Below are 15807 nucleotides of genomic sequence, written 5' to 3'. Positions count from 1 at the left end.
GACTTGTAATAAAATTTTGGAAAGCTAGTAGAGTTTGTAGGTCTGTTTCATTTGAGGAAGTAGCGGATAAAGAAAATGAGAAATATTGGACTAGAGAGAGATGTATCAATAGTAAAATGCATTTCTCCATGCTGTAACTATGCACTGGAAACACACTGCTTTGAAGGGATTTATATGAAACTTGGTTTCCAAAGTTACTCCATTATATAGCACAAATATACCTGGGGAAAAAAAAGAGACAGAGAAATGGAAAAGGATATATGGTCTATCATTAGGGCAGCCCGGTGCAGTAAAAGGTTAGTTGATTGATGGTCTAATTAAACGAGGAGGAAAGTATATTAGAAAAAGAAAATGAATGTCCGCTTGAATTTACTTGAATTATTCCACAACAGAAGAAACGTTATCGTCTTGTATTAGAAGAAAAATTGTACTCCCTATGTTCCAATTTGTATAAAATAGTTTGACTCGACTCCACACGAAATTTAAGAATGTGATAACAAATGTAGGACGATAAAAGTCTCTTTAAAGGTAAAATGTAATGTTTAAAGTTAAAAGTATTTTCGGAAGTACTAATAAAGTTAAATGGTTGTGATTTCAACAACCTTTTATGTGGTGTTTTACACATTCAAGAATGCATTGGCCAACTTTATAAACACAAGAACATAAGAAGACAGGGAATTGCATAAGGAAATTGATTGAAAAAAGTCAGTCAACTTGCATTATTAATTAGAAAGAAAGAAAAAGCATATATATTGATTGAGAAAAGTTAGTATTCGTTATTGGTTCGGAAAAAAGAACGTGTCCAATTGACTTGACCGTGGACTCAATTTGGGTTATTTCCACAAAATAGAAGAAAAGTTTGTCAACTTTCCACATATAATATGCCTTCTTCACCTAACCAACATACACACAATCAGTAAAATGGTTGCCCGGTTTACACAAAACATCTCGCGTTAGTTGGGTTCGGGGCTGCACCCCGAGAGGTGTGATGTAGATAACCTACCCTACTAAATGCATTAGTGGTTGTTCTCAAGACTTGAACCTGTGACCTATAGATCACACGGTAACAATTCTACCGTTGCTCCAATCAGTAATTAATAGAATATCTTGATTACTATAATATGCCTTCTCGCTTTACTCCTGTATTTGTCAAACCTCTTTTTGAAAATACTTTCTTGAGATGAGGGTCTATCAGATACAACATTTCTATCTCACACAAGGTAGGAATAAGGTCTGCGTACACCTACCCTTTCTAGACCCCACTTGTGGGATCACACTGGGTATGTAGTTGTTGTTGTTGGTGTAATATGCCTTCTTCTTTACCTTAATATGTGGAACAAACTTGCATTGTTTCCATAAAAAAAGACCTTGACTTAGGAAAAGAATGTTGCATATTGACCTCTTTTACCAATCACAACCCAACATGCATTAATACATAAAAGGAAAGCAGGGTACCAATTTCGCGCACTAATTTTGATACAGCCTCTAATCTAATTAAAATACTTATTTTCTCCAAGATAGTATATTAAGCCCTCTTCTCCTCTTTCAGGTCTTCCATGTTCACCCGAGAAAGGAAGAGAAAAAACACAATAATGAAACAGCACAAACACTCTACAGAATGACCTATAATAAAACAAACAAAAAAATCAAACCAATATTAATTACAAATGAAATAAAAATGTAGGGTGGGAAAACAATCCCGGCAGATATATATATATATATATATAAACTATCACTCCCTCAAATCACTGGAAGAACAGAAGTACATGGTACTACTTTATCATATGCCAAAATTTAATTGGATGAAGAAATTAAAATAGAAGTGGAAGATCACCGCAAGTCACAACTCACAACCTTCTTCTTTCCAATTTATATAGCAAACGGATTTTTGCTTTATTGATTAAGAAAACCAAAAGTTATGAATGAGTTTATTAGGGGGCAAATGAAAGAACGGCTATCAATAAGCAAATGGAAAAAGCGGCTGTCAATGGATTAATTAGGGGGGAAATGGAGGATACAGAAAATCGAAAGACTTAGTAAAAGCAGATCATATGAAAGGGCATGGCGGTTGTACTTATTTCAATTAATTTTCTTATTTTTATTTTATTTTTATTAGAATGTTTTTTACATCTATGTACAGAAATTATCTTTAAAGTAATATTTGGTTGAAGGGTATAATTGTCACTCAGTTTTTTATGGGTAAATTTGTAATTCAACTTTTAACTTTTTTTGTTCCCACTTCTAGTATAGTATGATAACAATATCTAAAGGCAGCTGGTTGTGTAAACAATAATTAACTCTTGCTCCGTGTACATTGATGACGAAGATCGGTTGCAGCGTGTACTTCCACATGTGATAGCAATGCTGTCGGATCCAGCAGCAATTGTTCGTTGTGCTGCCTTAGAAACTTTATGTGATGTTCTTCCTTTAGTTAGAGATTTCCTCTAAACAGGGGTGGCTCAACGATCTTTGTGGCCTAAAGTCAAATTTTGAAAAGAGGCTTTAAAAGATACTTTATATTTTTTGAAAAAAATTGCATATATATTTTTTGAACCCTATATAATTAATCTAATTGTTTTAATACTTTCAATACGATCTTTCGGACATGCTTATGATGATGATTTAAGAGATAGACTAGATATACTTTCTTTTAAAACTCTACGTGGCTAAGTAGAAGAAGAAAACAAAGAACATATATAGTACCACTCCGAAGAATGACATAACTTTCGTACAAGAACTAATCATGTCACAATGTATGAAATTTAAATTATGACAACCATATAATGTGTAAAATGATCTAGGATTTATATTGAGTACTTTTTCTTGTACTCCTTCAAATTTTTTCTTCATATTCGATCTTTAAAACGTACTTTTTTTTCCATCCAAAAGACTATTAATTGGAACCTTTTTCCAAAAATAATACTCAATTGTTGAAATCATCATTAAAACAATTTTGTTTATATGGAAGTTTTGTAGTACTTTTCCATTCAAAGTATTTTTTTTTTTTTTCAGAAAAAGAGTAATTCATTGCTACTACAAAATGTGGCCTTCACAATTGAGGGGCCTAAGGCCTGTGCTTTAGCCGCTTTATGCTAAAGCCGGTCCTGCCTCCAAATGATGCCAAAATATTTCCTGAGTATGTTCACCCTATGCTTTCCATGCTTCCAGATGACCCAGAAGAGAGTGTTAGGATTTGTTATGCCAGAACCAGAAATATATTGAAGCTTGCACCAACTGCTTATGGTTTTCTCATTCACTCAATAATCTTTGAGTGAGGCAGGTGTACTAAATGAAACAAATTCATCCCAGAATTCATCAATATAGACCTCAAATCAGTAGGGCCATAGAGTCTAAAAAGTGATACACAACTTGCTCAATTGAGGAAGTCAGTTGCTGAGGTTATTCAAGAGCTCGTGATGGAACCAAAGCAAACTCCAAACATCAGGAGAGCACTATTGCAAGACATTGGTAACTCTGTTGGTTTTTTGGGCAGAGGCAAAGTAATGACTTCCTGTTGCCCATTCTCCCTGCTTTTCTAAATGATAGAGACGAGCAGCTCAGGGCAGTATTTTATGGGCAAATCACATGTCTGTTTTTTTGTTGGACAAAGAAGTGTGGAAGAATTTCTTTTACCGTACATTGAGCAGGCATTGGCTAATTTCCCTTTTTTTTTCATAATTCCCGTAAAATCTTACAGACATAGTTCAATAAATATATGACGGGGACTAAAATGTTAACTTTTGGCAAGCTTAAATGACCAAAACTGTTTAGTGCATACTTAAGGGACTACTTTGAACCTACCCTCAAATATAAGAACCATTTTTGTCATTTCTCTTTTTATTCGTTCAAGTTGCCCACCTTTGTCCACGCTTTGGTGGACAAAGTTACCGATATCTGTGTGTTGTTGCAAGGTAGCAGGAAAATGTTTTCTTAGAAAACGGTTTCTTGGAAAACAAGTGGATTTCTTACTTATTTTCTAGTGTTTGGTATGTAAGCGAAAAATATTATCCAAGAGCATTTATAGGTAATCTAGCAAAACACTATGGGGTGCGATTGGGTGGAGAGTGGGGGTTTAGGGGTGGCCCATGGTCAATGGGTGGGGGGTGGGGGCGTTGGGTGGGTGGGAGGAGATAGTGAACTTGGAATGTCACGTATGGAACTTGTTTCCCTACTTTCATTAGGGAAATCATTTTCCCCATATTTAAGAAACTTGTTTTCCTTGGTCTTGGTCACTACCTAGTGTAATCCCACAATAGTGGGGTCTGGGGAGGGTAAGATGTACGCAGTCTTACCCCTACCTGGGTAGGGAGGCTGTTTCCGATTGACCCTCGGCAACCCTCCTCCTTTATCCGGGCTTGGGACCGGCAATGTGAGCGAGCTCACACAAATATTTTCCAAACATTTGACCAACCAAACATGGAAAAATTGGTATGTTTTCCTCCATACCAAACAGACCCTAAGACATAGTTGTTGTTGTTACACTTGTATGAGGTCTGATAAATGTTACGAGTCTTTCTAGTATTAGTTAGACTAAATAGAGACTTATACAACGTGAGATTTAGAGGTAATTTTAGTTTTACAGAACCCCTAATTTGGAGAAAATGTCAAGGTTTAGCATTTGAATAAAGTCGACTATACTAGAGCGGAAAGCAAAAGAGAATTTATATAGTTGATGCGCCAACAAGTTTGAGATTGAGGCAAGTTGATTGATTGACATAGATTAACACGAAAAAAATATATAGTTGAGTTGTTGCTTTAAGCATTCCTGAAAAAGGGAACCATAATACTATATATTATGAAAAGCTAATGAAGTCACCAGATCTGAATTAGGGAACCTAAACACATGGTCATAGACTGACTTAGCACAGATCCAATGATTGACTCCATTAGCTTTTCAGGATATATATACTCTTTAAGCTAGGAGGTATAATTTCCAAGAGTTGCTAATCTCAATTTTCCATAGTCATAGATCATTAAATTAACGTTTGTATAGGATACAACTTGAAATTGTACAGTTATTTTCATCTTTGATGCCTTCTGTATTCCTATAATCTTGCTGTAAACTCTCTGCCTATAAGCAAGTAATTTCCTTACATAATCCCACCAAACCACTCTGTTACTAATTAATATAAATGGTCTGTAGCCTTGCAACTGTGTTTAACTGCATTCATATCATTAACTGCACTCAATTCAATAATAATTTCAATAATGCAACTGATTCCCATTGACTTTTTCTTTTTGTCAGTAAGTGATTCTCATTGATTGGGTTATGGGACAACTTGTCTGGACTGCATGGATATCCATTGACTTGGTTCTGAACCATATATAAAAGGAGATAAATATGAAGGTTTATATCTTTCTCAATGCAAGTTGATTGACTACCAAGGCCACTGGACAGTTGTAATACAAAATTGTGTCCAACTAGCCACTGTACCATTATAATTCTTTTATCCTTTTACTCAGTTTTGTCAACTATCAAGGGAAGTGGACATTTTCTTTTTCGGCTTTTGCTACTTATTTTCCTCCTTTTAATCTGTTTTCACGCTAGATCTGTTTTCACATCTTGGAAACTACAGTCTATCCTTTTCCAACACTTTATTTATTTTGGTGCTATATAGTGGAGTAACTTTGATCTTTGGAAATACCACACAAAAAGTCCAGTGTCTGAATTCGCTTGAAACATTCTATTTCCAGTGCATAGTAACAGCATGGAGAAGCACAATTTCTTATTGACTCTTCTCTTTCTAGTTCATTTTTCTATATCAGTTGCTCCCTCAAATGAGACGGACCAAGAAGCTCTACTAGCTTTCCAAAATCTTATTACAAGTCCTAGTCATTTTTTGGCCAATAATTGGACCAAGAATGCTTCTTTTTGCTCTTGGTTTGGTGTCACTTGCAGTTCAAAAAGGCAAAGGGTTGTGGCCTTGGCGCTTCCTAATTTGCAACTTCAAGGCACAATTTCCCCGTCTTTGGCCAATTTGTCCTTTCTCAGTGTGCTCAATCTTGGGAACAACAGCTTCCATGGTGGCATCCCTTACGGACTTGGCCACTTGCCTCACTTGGAAGTGATTGATGTTCAAAACAATCAGCTAGAAGGAAGTATTCCACCAAGTCTATTTCAACACCGGACAATTCAAAATATTTTATTGGCTTTCAATAAATTCAGTGGTGAAATGTGGAAAGGTCCATGGTATGTTCCGGAACTCAGAGTCTTAAATCTCAGGAACAATAGCCTCACGGGTATAATCCCTCCTTCGGTTGGAAATGCCACAAAATTGTTGAGCTTCAGTTTGTATGGGAATAGAGTCAGCGGCAACATTCCAAAGGAAATCGGTAATCTAAGCCGACTTGCATTTCTATCCTTGACAGATAATCAGTTAACAGGTTATATTCCTACAGTACTGTTTAATATCTCCTCGCTACTTATCATAGGTCTGGGAATCAATAGCCTTTCTGGTCCCCTCTTGCTTGGTGAAGAGAATATTGTGTCAAATCTAGAGGGTTTAAGTGTATCTTGGAACAAAATTTCTGGTTCCATTCCTTCCAACATTTGCCAACTCAGGGAGCTCAAAGGGTTGTCCCTATCTTCCAACAACATAACTGGAGACATACCTAAAAATATTGGTTGTTTATCCAAGCTCGAGGATTTTTACATTGGTGATAATCCAATAACAGGGACTGTTCCCACTTCATTGGGCAATATTTCCACTCTGCGAAATCTTTATTGTGGAAGCAATCGCTTGGAGGGCCCAATTCCTCTGGAATTGGGGAAGCTATCAAATTTGAGGCTAATTAACTTTGTCCAAAATTATAAATTTAGTGGTCAAATTCCGAAGGCTATTTTTAATATATCTTCTTTGGAACTAGTCGATTTCAGTTTCAATAACCTCTCGGGGGAAATTCCAACCACTATAGGTCTTCATCTTCCAAACCTTGAACAACTTTTCTTGGGAAACAATCAGCTCCAAGGGGAAATTCCTCTATACATCACAAATGCTTCCAAGCTTGAGGCATTGGGGCTAGAACATAACTTTCTCACAGGCACTATTCCTACTAACTTGGGAAATCTCCGTGAGCTGTGGGGATTGTTTCTATCTGAAAATCAACTTACCATTGAACCAGGTGAACATGATCTGCAATTCTTCAATTCTTTGGTGGACTGTAGGATGTTGCAATATCTAGAACTGAGTTCCACACTGTTGAATGGCGTTTTGCCCAATTCTATTGGGAATCTTTCATCTACTTTGAAAAACTTTCATATAGCAGATGCACACATAAACGGCCCCATCCCCACAAGTATAGGCAACATAAGCGGTCTATTGTCACTAGGTTTTGAGGATAACAACTTGATCGGAACCATTCCTTCTGAGGTCGGTAAGCTTGAACAACTCCAAGGTCTATATCTATATAACAATAAATTGCAAGGGAATATTCCAGAGGTAGTTTGTCATTTATCTAATTTGGTCCTATTACATCTGGCTGATAATGAGCTATTTGGGTCAATTCCAGCATGTATATGGAATCTTAGCATGCTACAACACCTTTATTTGGGTTCTAATAAACTTTCATCACCGCTTCCTTTGAGCCTCTGGAAAATGAGTGGCCTTCTCCGCCTAAACATTAGCCAAAACTTTATACAAGGAGAAGTTTCACCAAATATTGGTGAACTGAAGGCCATTATAGCAATAGATCTTTCTGGTAACCACCTTTCGGGCATGATACCAAGAAGAATAGGGGACCTTGAGAACCTGCAGTATCTTTTCCTATCAAACAACTCATTTTCTGACCCAATTCCATCATCCTTTGCAAGCTTGGTAAGCCTGGAGTTCTTGGATTTGTCATTAAATGCCATATCAGGTACTATTCCTAAGTCATTGGAGAAACTATCACACCTTATAAGTATCAATGTTTCATTTAATGAATTAGAAGGTGAAATACCCAGTGGTGGTGTGTTTGCAAATTTCACTCCACAATCTTTCCTAGGGAATAGAGGTCTATGTGGAATGCACATATTGAAGGTTCCTTGTGCTATCACTAATCGTGGACAACAATCAAAGTCTAATAAGCTTGTGCTCAAAATTGTCATTCCAATGGTTATTTCATCCTTTTTGATATTGTTGGTGGCTTCAATTTGGATAATGAAACGACAGAAGAAAGGGAAGTCCAAAGATGTGGAAGAGGTACTGGAGATCAAGACTCATCAATTAGTTTCTTATCACGAGATTCAACGAGCGACCAATTATTTTGATGGATCAAATTTAATTGGTGTGGGAGGTTCTGGCTCTGTGTACAAAGGCACATTATCTAGTGGAATTGTGGTGGCAATAAAGGTTCTGGATTTGCAAAATGAGGAAGTATGCAAAAGGTTTGATACTGAATGTGAAGTGCTGAGGAATGTTAGGCACAAAAATCTTGTTTCGGTGTTTACTACTTGTTCCAGTGAATGCATAAGAGCCTTTGTTCTGCAGTATATGCCTAATGGAAGTCTTGATAATTGGTTGTACAAAGAAGATCGCCACTTGAACCTTCCTCAAAGAGTCACCATAATGCTTGATGTGGCTGTGGCAATTGAATATCTACACCATGATCATGAGTCTCCGATAGTTCATTGCGACCTAAAGCCAGCCAACATTCTTTTGGATGAAGATATGGTGGCACACGTTGGTGATTTTGGCATATCTAAAATATTAGCTGTAAGCAACTCCATGGCACATACGGAGACATTAGGGACTCTTGGTTACATTGCACCAGGTACGTATGCTAGTTTAGTTCTTTTTCACGTATCGTAAACCCTTTCGCTTATCATAATTAAGCCCTTTCGAATTCAAGAACTAAATAGAAGTCAAGTCTTTGATTGTACAAAATTATTATTATACCTCGAATGTAATATTATTATTTTCATTTTCTTTCTTCTAAGAATATGGCTCGGAGGGAAGAGTGTCAACTAGTGGTGATGTTTACAGCTATGGCATCATGATGATAGAGGTATTGTCAAAAAGAAGACCAACTGATGATGAGATATTCAATGAAAATCTTGGCCTGAGGCAGTGGATAAGACCAGCATTTCCCAAGACAACTATGGAAGTTGTGGATGCCAATCTTTTTCATGAGGGAAAGCATGTCAATTCAAAAAGCGAACTCTGCATAGCCTCCATGATAGAATTGGCTTTGGATTGCACAAAGGAAAAGCCAGAGTCAAGGATAACTATGAAAGACGTAGTCAAGAGGCTTCACAAAATCAAGAACACGTTTTTGGAAACATAGAAGTTAGCTTCTGTTATAGTGTTTCTTTTTTAGCTGCAATTTAATATGTTTTCTTTTTTAACCTAGTTTCTTTAGTGAAGTCGTCCCTATTACTTTTCCAGTACTGTGTGTACTTCAGTGTTTTAACACTACACATATTGTATTAATTTTGTTACATAGTAATTGATTTTCAAGCATTCTTGTTATTGTCTTAGCTAGAAGAATTTAACAATGGTGTTTGCCCCTTCATGGACACGAAATTAACTGTTTCATACGAGCTTGAACGAAGCAGAGTAACCCAACGTATTATTGAGATTCTGAAATGGATTGTATGCAGAAGAATAAGGTTTGTGCCATAACTCACGAGTGTGGCCTAATAGTCAATAATTAGAATCAAGTCATGCGAGACCTGGTACGGATCCTAGTGGAAGAATAAAATTAGTTGACTTTGTGCGATCTGCCTAAACTTTAGTGGGTAAAAAGAGTTACTCAGTTGCACTCTTCCTATAATCGTGCTTGGAGTTTAGAACTCATGGATTTCAGATAGAAACAATGGGATGTAGGTGTCAATTCAAATATTTTAAATACACATATTAGTAGCTAAAATATGCTGATTTTGTGACTAATTGAAGCTAAAATTAAAATGATAGGTTTTAAATTTCCAGCTTAATAGCAGCTCTCTCTGCAACAATGTTGTGTGAATGTACTTGTGTCTTGCTGTTCACATGGGTACTATCAAACAGCTCAAAATTTGAATACATCATTCTAACCTGTAGTTAATTTTTAAAATGCTATAAGGCACAAAGCTTAGCTGGGTTGAGCTGCAAATAAAGTACAAATAATTGAAAGGATCCAAGAATTTTCCTATTTGTCATCATTAGTTACTATCGAGAGTTGCATATTATTGCCTTTAGTAGGCATTTGGACATGCGATTGCATGTCATGAGATGAAATCAATGTTTGAAAATATAATTTCATCTCATGAGATTAAATCTCAAATCATCCAAAAAGGCATGATGTGAAATATCAAATCATGATTTTCAAATTTTTAAATGTAAAACTTAACCATAAGTTTATATTTTGTAAAAAGAAAATTTCATAAATTGGTAGATATTTTTAACAATCACTCCACCAACAATTTACCAACCTCATTAACTTCTATCAACATTTATTTATGTTCGTATCATATGAGAGGATTGTATTAAAGAGTAGATACATTAATATTCATGTTAAATTTTCCTTTTTATTGAATTAAAGTTTAACCAATTGATGTCGTATTTTTTAGAAAGACCTTCTAGTGGCGTATTAATTTTGTTATGAACTATGACTTGCTCATTTGGTAAGATTATATAAAAATTGGGAAAGTTTTGATAGTTTTCACAACTTATGGGGTTTTTATGTCTATAAGAAAAAACACAACCTAAGAAATCCAAATTGCATGTCCAAATCTGATTTCATCTCATGGTTTCAAATCATGTCAAAACGGTTCCTTAGGTGACCTAGTTGTGGTAAATCTTTTGCGTAAACTTAAGTTGATGTTTTTATTCGTTCAAGTTGCCCACATTCATAAATGTTTGAAGAAGAACTAACCTGCTGCTCAGTATGGACGAAAATGTAGACCCACTTGACATTTTAAACCCCAAACAACGTTTACATTGTGTCAACCTCAACCCTATTTAATGCCCTTTTGTAAGGGTCAAAGGACATATTAGTAGCTTCAGATGACTGCAACTTTGCAAGCCAACCAGGCACAAGTTCACATTCAAAGGCGCTGCAAAATTCTGTTTCCCCACAAGCAAGCAAATTGGAGGAGACATCCACGACGCAGCAACAAATCAGTAGTCATTTCATGTTAAGGGCGGATTACAAGAAGAGAAAACGGAGCAGTGTTTTTAAAAGCGCAAGTGCAAAAAAGCAACAAGTTCCTTGAGGCTTGAAGCGAAAAGCAAGAAGTGCACAATAATGCCTCATAGTTGAAATTTTGAAAAATGGCCACTTTTCATTGGAATCACTTTGCATGTCATAGTTTAAAGCTCACACTTATTTAAAGCTTCACATCGCTTCAAACGACGCGATAGCTTTTAATAACATTGAAAGAGGTGAAGAGAGCGCGCGCCTGTGCAACTTGTCATCAATATGTTCAGTTGAGAACCCTAACACTAACAGTAGGTTATTTAGACTTGAACGACGTACAGTAAAGATCAACAATTTTGCAAGGCTCATGAATCAAACTATAAAGTTTGGAAAAGAGGAATAAAAAGAGTCCAGTACTAGCTTTAATCATCAAGAAGAATGCTTTAGCCTATCAGCTAAAAGTGAAGAGTCAGGCATTATTTTGCCTTTCGCCAGTCAAAGTTTCTGAGTGCTGATGCTGGAAACACTTTCATTATTACTAAGGGTAAAGATCAGTTTGGTACCAAAATTACAGCATTTGAAGGTTTCAAAATTTAAACCCAAAATTCATTAGAGAATCTTGACTAAACTAGACAGCTACCCAATGAGATGTTGCCACGCCAACTGGAGAACTTTATTCAATGAATAAGGCAAGAACCTTGGTGGCCCTCCTTTTATTGGGGGGGGGGGGGGGGGGGGGAAATAAAATAAATAAATAAAAAAAAAAAAAAGACTACTAGTGTGCACATCATGCTTGGAGAGATATTTTAAAATGGGACAAAAACTAGAAGTCAACAAACCAGTTGTTTGCCAAGCCGAAAACAGAGCAAAACGTTATTCCCAAGGATTGACACATAGATCTATCATATACAAATGGTGCACACCTACCAAAAAAAATCAAAGAAAAGGGACTACTTGAACAGAGGGGATGTTAAGTGGACAGAGAGTTGATAAATTCTTCAAAAAATAAAAATCTAAGCTGAAGGGTATATGTGATTTTCCCATACATCATAAGATAAGAGTATATGTGAATGCAACACAAAAGATGTGACTCAACAAAATTCAATCTTGACTTGTACAAAGTTTAATCACATATCGATGTAAACACAAGATGGAGTAAGAAATAAAAATGCAGAATTTTGAAGGGAGATGAAATCCGCAATGCGCCATTCTACGAGAAAGGTTAAATACAAAGTGCTATTTGCTTAATAAAAATAAAAATCCATTTCCATGATTGGAGCATCCAAATACAAGAGAAATACTGAGACAAAAAGTAATCTTTGCTGAAAACAACAAATGGCAAGAAACAGTGCCTTTAGGTATTACAAATCACGGGATTTAGGTCTACAAACAGTCAATTTGATCGATGAGCAAAGTTACTTCATCGATTTTCTGTAAGCAAAGAGGTTTCACTCACATTACTGCTGCTCATCTGCTTTTGATTGTTCTTTGATCTCATCGGTTCCATCATCCTGAAGAAGAAAAGTCAACAAGAGATGGATTAGCCAAACTATCACAAAAGACAAACAAAACAATCCAATAAACAAGAGAACACAAGAATTTACCTGCATATCCGAGGTCCACAGAGTGAGGTTATCACGCAGAAGTTGCATAATCAAAGTGCTGTCCTTGTAGGACTCCTCTCCAAGGGTATCAAGCTCCGCAATTGCCTCATCAAAGGCCTTTTACACAAACATACAAACCATAAACATCATTCAATAGATCCAAACATCTATTTTCTTTCCAGAATTACTCTGGATGCTCATTTGGGAAACAAGAGACACAATAAATTTGTTACCTGTTTGGCAAGATTACAAGCACGATCAGGAGAATTCAATATCTCATAGTAAAACACTGAGAAATTGAGAGCTAGCCCCAATCGGATCGGATGTGTAGGGGCTAATTCGCCATTAGCGATGTCCTGGAAATGAGAGCAAGATGTCAACTTCATACACTACATTGTTCAGCACAAGAAAACTTCTTTTTCCTTTGACAGTGACTTTTAATGGATATATGTTATTTTCCCCATTAAAGATTGTCATTCAGCAGTACTTCTTATGCAATTTACAAATTTGATACATAGAGAACATCGCCATTCTTTTCCAAGCAGAAAGAACATCATATTTTTCTCCAGCATTTGCAAAACGATAAGGAATTAAAACCTAACCATAGGGTTAATAGTACTTTTGGTCCTTCAATTATTCGTTCTAATTTTGCTCCTTGTGACACCTGACATTTGGCTCCTTGTGACACCTGACTACGCACATTTAACCTCCAATTAATTGAAATGTGTGCTTTTGATCCCTTTGCTTGTGAATATTCACAAATTAACCATAGTTATCAGTGTCATATGCATTATGTTAAGCTTGTACTGTTACTCCATATTTGACAACAGTATATTTCTAAAAATAGTTCAAATACAACATACTTCTTACATAAAGGACAAAAAAAAAACACATTTCGATAGGTTAAATATGCTTCGTCAAATATTGCAAGAACCCAAATCAAATTATACCTATAATTTAGGCACCATAAATACTATTATCCCAAGAATAAACCAGCCTGAGCAGCCTTGCAAAGGTTGTAATTTTATCTAAATATGGGCTAAAGCGTGTAAGTATTTTCTCCCAGTAGACATAAGGCGTAAGCCTAAGGAATGAAAATAGGGAAATCTTCAAAATATACAGCCCCACATAAATTATTCCGCCACATAGCCCAGTATACAACATTTATACATAATGTATCAAGTATAATAGTGTATAAAAGATGTTTATACACAAATATGGGCTAAATCGGGTAACAAACTCAAAGTATGTGCTACGCGGCATAAATAATTTCAAAGTATGTGCTATGCGACATAAATAATTTCAAAAATAGACATAGAGCGAAATTTTCCCATAAACAACAACCTGAGCAGCCATATTTTCAGTTTATACAACATTATACCTGGGAAAGCATTATACATAATGTATCAACCTTGTACAACCGCATATAACAGTGTATAAAATGTATTTACACACAAACATAAGCTAAATCAGGCAACAAACTCAAAGTACATATTTTTAAAAATAGACATCAAGCGTAATTTCCACACAAACCTGAGCAGCCATCTTTTCAATTTATACAACATCATACCTAGGAAAGCATTATACATAATGTATCAATCTTGTATTAGCACGTACAATAGTGTATAAAATGTGTTTACACACAAACATAAACTCAAAATATATATTTTCAAAAATAGATACAACATTAAAGCATTATACATAATGTATCAACCTTGTATAAGAGCGTATAAAATGTGTTTACACACAAACATAAACTCAAAATATATATTTTCAAAAATAGATACAACATTAAAGCATTATACATAATGTATCAACCTTGTATAAGAGCGTATAAAATGTGTTTACACACAAACATAAACTCAAAATATATATTTTCAAAAATAGATACAGCATATGTTACCTGTTTCAAAAAAAAAAAAAATAGATACAACATTAAAGCATTATACATAATGTATCAGCGTTGTATAACCGCATATAACAGTGTATAAAATATGTTTACACACAAACATAAGCTAAATCGCGCAACATAGAGTGTAATTTTCCAACAAACCTGAGCAGCTTTGTAAGCCGAAAGAGTATTCTCAGCAGCTTCTTTCCTTTCAGCACCAGTTTTAAACTCAGCTAAATACCTAAAATAATCTCCCTTCATTTTCAAATAAAACACCTTGGAATCACCATTACCAGCCATACCAATCAATTTCGAATCAAGCAACTTAAGTATACCATTACAGATCGAAGTTAATTCAGTTTCGATCTGAGATCTGTACGTCTTAATTGACGCCACGTGTTCTTCGTTACCACGACTTTCCTCTTTCTGTTCGATTGATGAGATTATACGCCACGATGCGCGTCTTGCTCCGATCACGTTTTTATACGCGACGGAGAGAAGGTTACGTTCTTCGACGGTGAGTTCGTCGTCGGTGGTGGTGCTGCACGCGCCGACGACCTTCTCCATGAATTCTACCATTTCTTCGTACCGTTCGGCCTGCTCGGCCAGCTTCGCCATGTAGACATTCTCTTCGCGTGGGGACGCCATTGATGGTTAGAGAGAGATTTTTTTTTTTTTTTTAGAGAGAGAAAGTTGTGAGTGTTGAATGAGCGGTTTTTGAGATTCGATTCTGAAATTTTGGGTTTTAGAGCATGTAAATTGGGCTTTGTGGGCCGGACTGATAGTTAGGTTGGCTCATTTGGGTCTTTTAATTGTACTGGTAAAAAAAAAGGAAATCTACGTGGTGTGGCAAACACTAGTAGGTAATTATATTTAGTAGCTACATTTTACTTTAATTACATTTCATAACTAAATTTGGTATATCAATTACACAATGTAACTATTTTCCTCTTATTTCACTGTATCCGTATTTTTCCCTCAAACCCCCCTATCTCTCTCCTCCCTCAACTCTCTCTTCTCTTTCACTCTCTCTTCTTCGTCGGAACCATCGCTATTCATCTTCTCTGGCGAAACCCGATGCTTTCTCTTCACCTTTCGACCAGCGACGCCGGAGCTCTGCTGTTATCACCGCCGGTGCATCCCCTCAGATCTGGTTGCTAGCAACAACGTCATTCAGATCTAGTTGCTAGCAACAACGTCATGCCTCCCGTTGCC

General features: G+C 36.1%; 2 protein-coding genes across 2 annotated transcripts; one reads left to right on the top strand and one right to left on the bottom strand.

The window, feature by feature from the left end:
* The first annotated feature begins 4924 nt into the window (after positions 1 to 4924).
* LOC132613494 (probable LRR receptor-like serine/threonine-protein kinase At3g47570) lies at positions 4925 to 9442 on the top strand. Its single transcript, XM_060327527.1, has 2 exons — positions 4925 to 8751; positions 8918 to 9442. Exons 1-2 carry the CDS (start codon positions 5709 to 5711, stop codon positions 9262 to 9264), a joined length of 3390 nt encoding a protein of 1129 aa, XP_060183510.1. The 5' UTR covers positions 4925 to 5708; the 3' UTR covers positions 9265 to 9442.
* Positions 9443 to 12319: 2877 nt separating this feature from the next.
* On the bottom strand, positions 12320 to 15325 carry LOC132613495 (14-3-3-like protein A). The gene is made up of 4 exons (XM_060327528.1): positions 14755 to 15325; positions 12935 to 13057; positions 12702 to 12818; positions 12320 to 12608 (listed from the first exon to the last, which is right to left on the bottom strand). Exons 1-4 carry the CDS (start codon positions 15238 to 15240, stop codon positions 12555 to 12557), a joined length of 780 nt encoding a protein of 259 aa, XP_060183511.1. The 5' UTR covers positions 15241 to 15325; the 3' UTR covers positions 12320 to 12554.
* Between the last annotated feature and the right edge of the window lie 482 nt (positions 15326 to 15807).

Source organism: Lycium barbarum, chromosome 10 (assembly GCF_019175385.1).
Source record: "Lycium barbarum isolate Lr01 chromosome 10, ASM1917538v2, whole genome shotgun sequence".
Taxonomy (NCBI): Eukaryota; Viridiplantae; Streptophyta; class Magnoliopsida; order Solanales; family Solanaceae; genus Lycium; species Lycium barbarum.
Note: the sequence above shows the minus strand (reverse complement) of the source record. Positions and strands in the feature narration are given on the sequence as shown.

Bases quoted from the DNA above. Each gene is read 5' to 3' on its own strand.
- LOC132613495 (XM_060327528.1), bottom strand. From the start codon at position 15,240: ATGGCGTCCCCACGCGAAGAGAATGTCTACATGGCGAAGCTGGCCGAG. The intron at 12,819-12,934 runs GTAACAAATTTA...TTTGTGTAAAAG, and splicing joins CTTGTAATCTTGCCAAACAG to GCCTTTGATGAGGCAATTGC. The intron at 12,609-12,701 runs GTAAATTCTTGT...TTTCTTCTTCAG, and splicing joins TGTGGACCTCGGATATGCAG to GATGATGGAACCGATGAGAT.
- LOC132613494 (XM_060327527.1), top strand. From the start codon at position 5,709: ATGGAGAAGCACAATTTCTTATTGACTCTTCTCTTTCTAGTTCATTTT. The intron at 8,752-8,917 runs GTACGTATGCTA...CTTTCTTCTAAG, and splicing joins TCTTGGTTACATTGCACCAG to AATATGGCTCGGAGGGAAGA.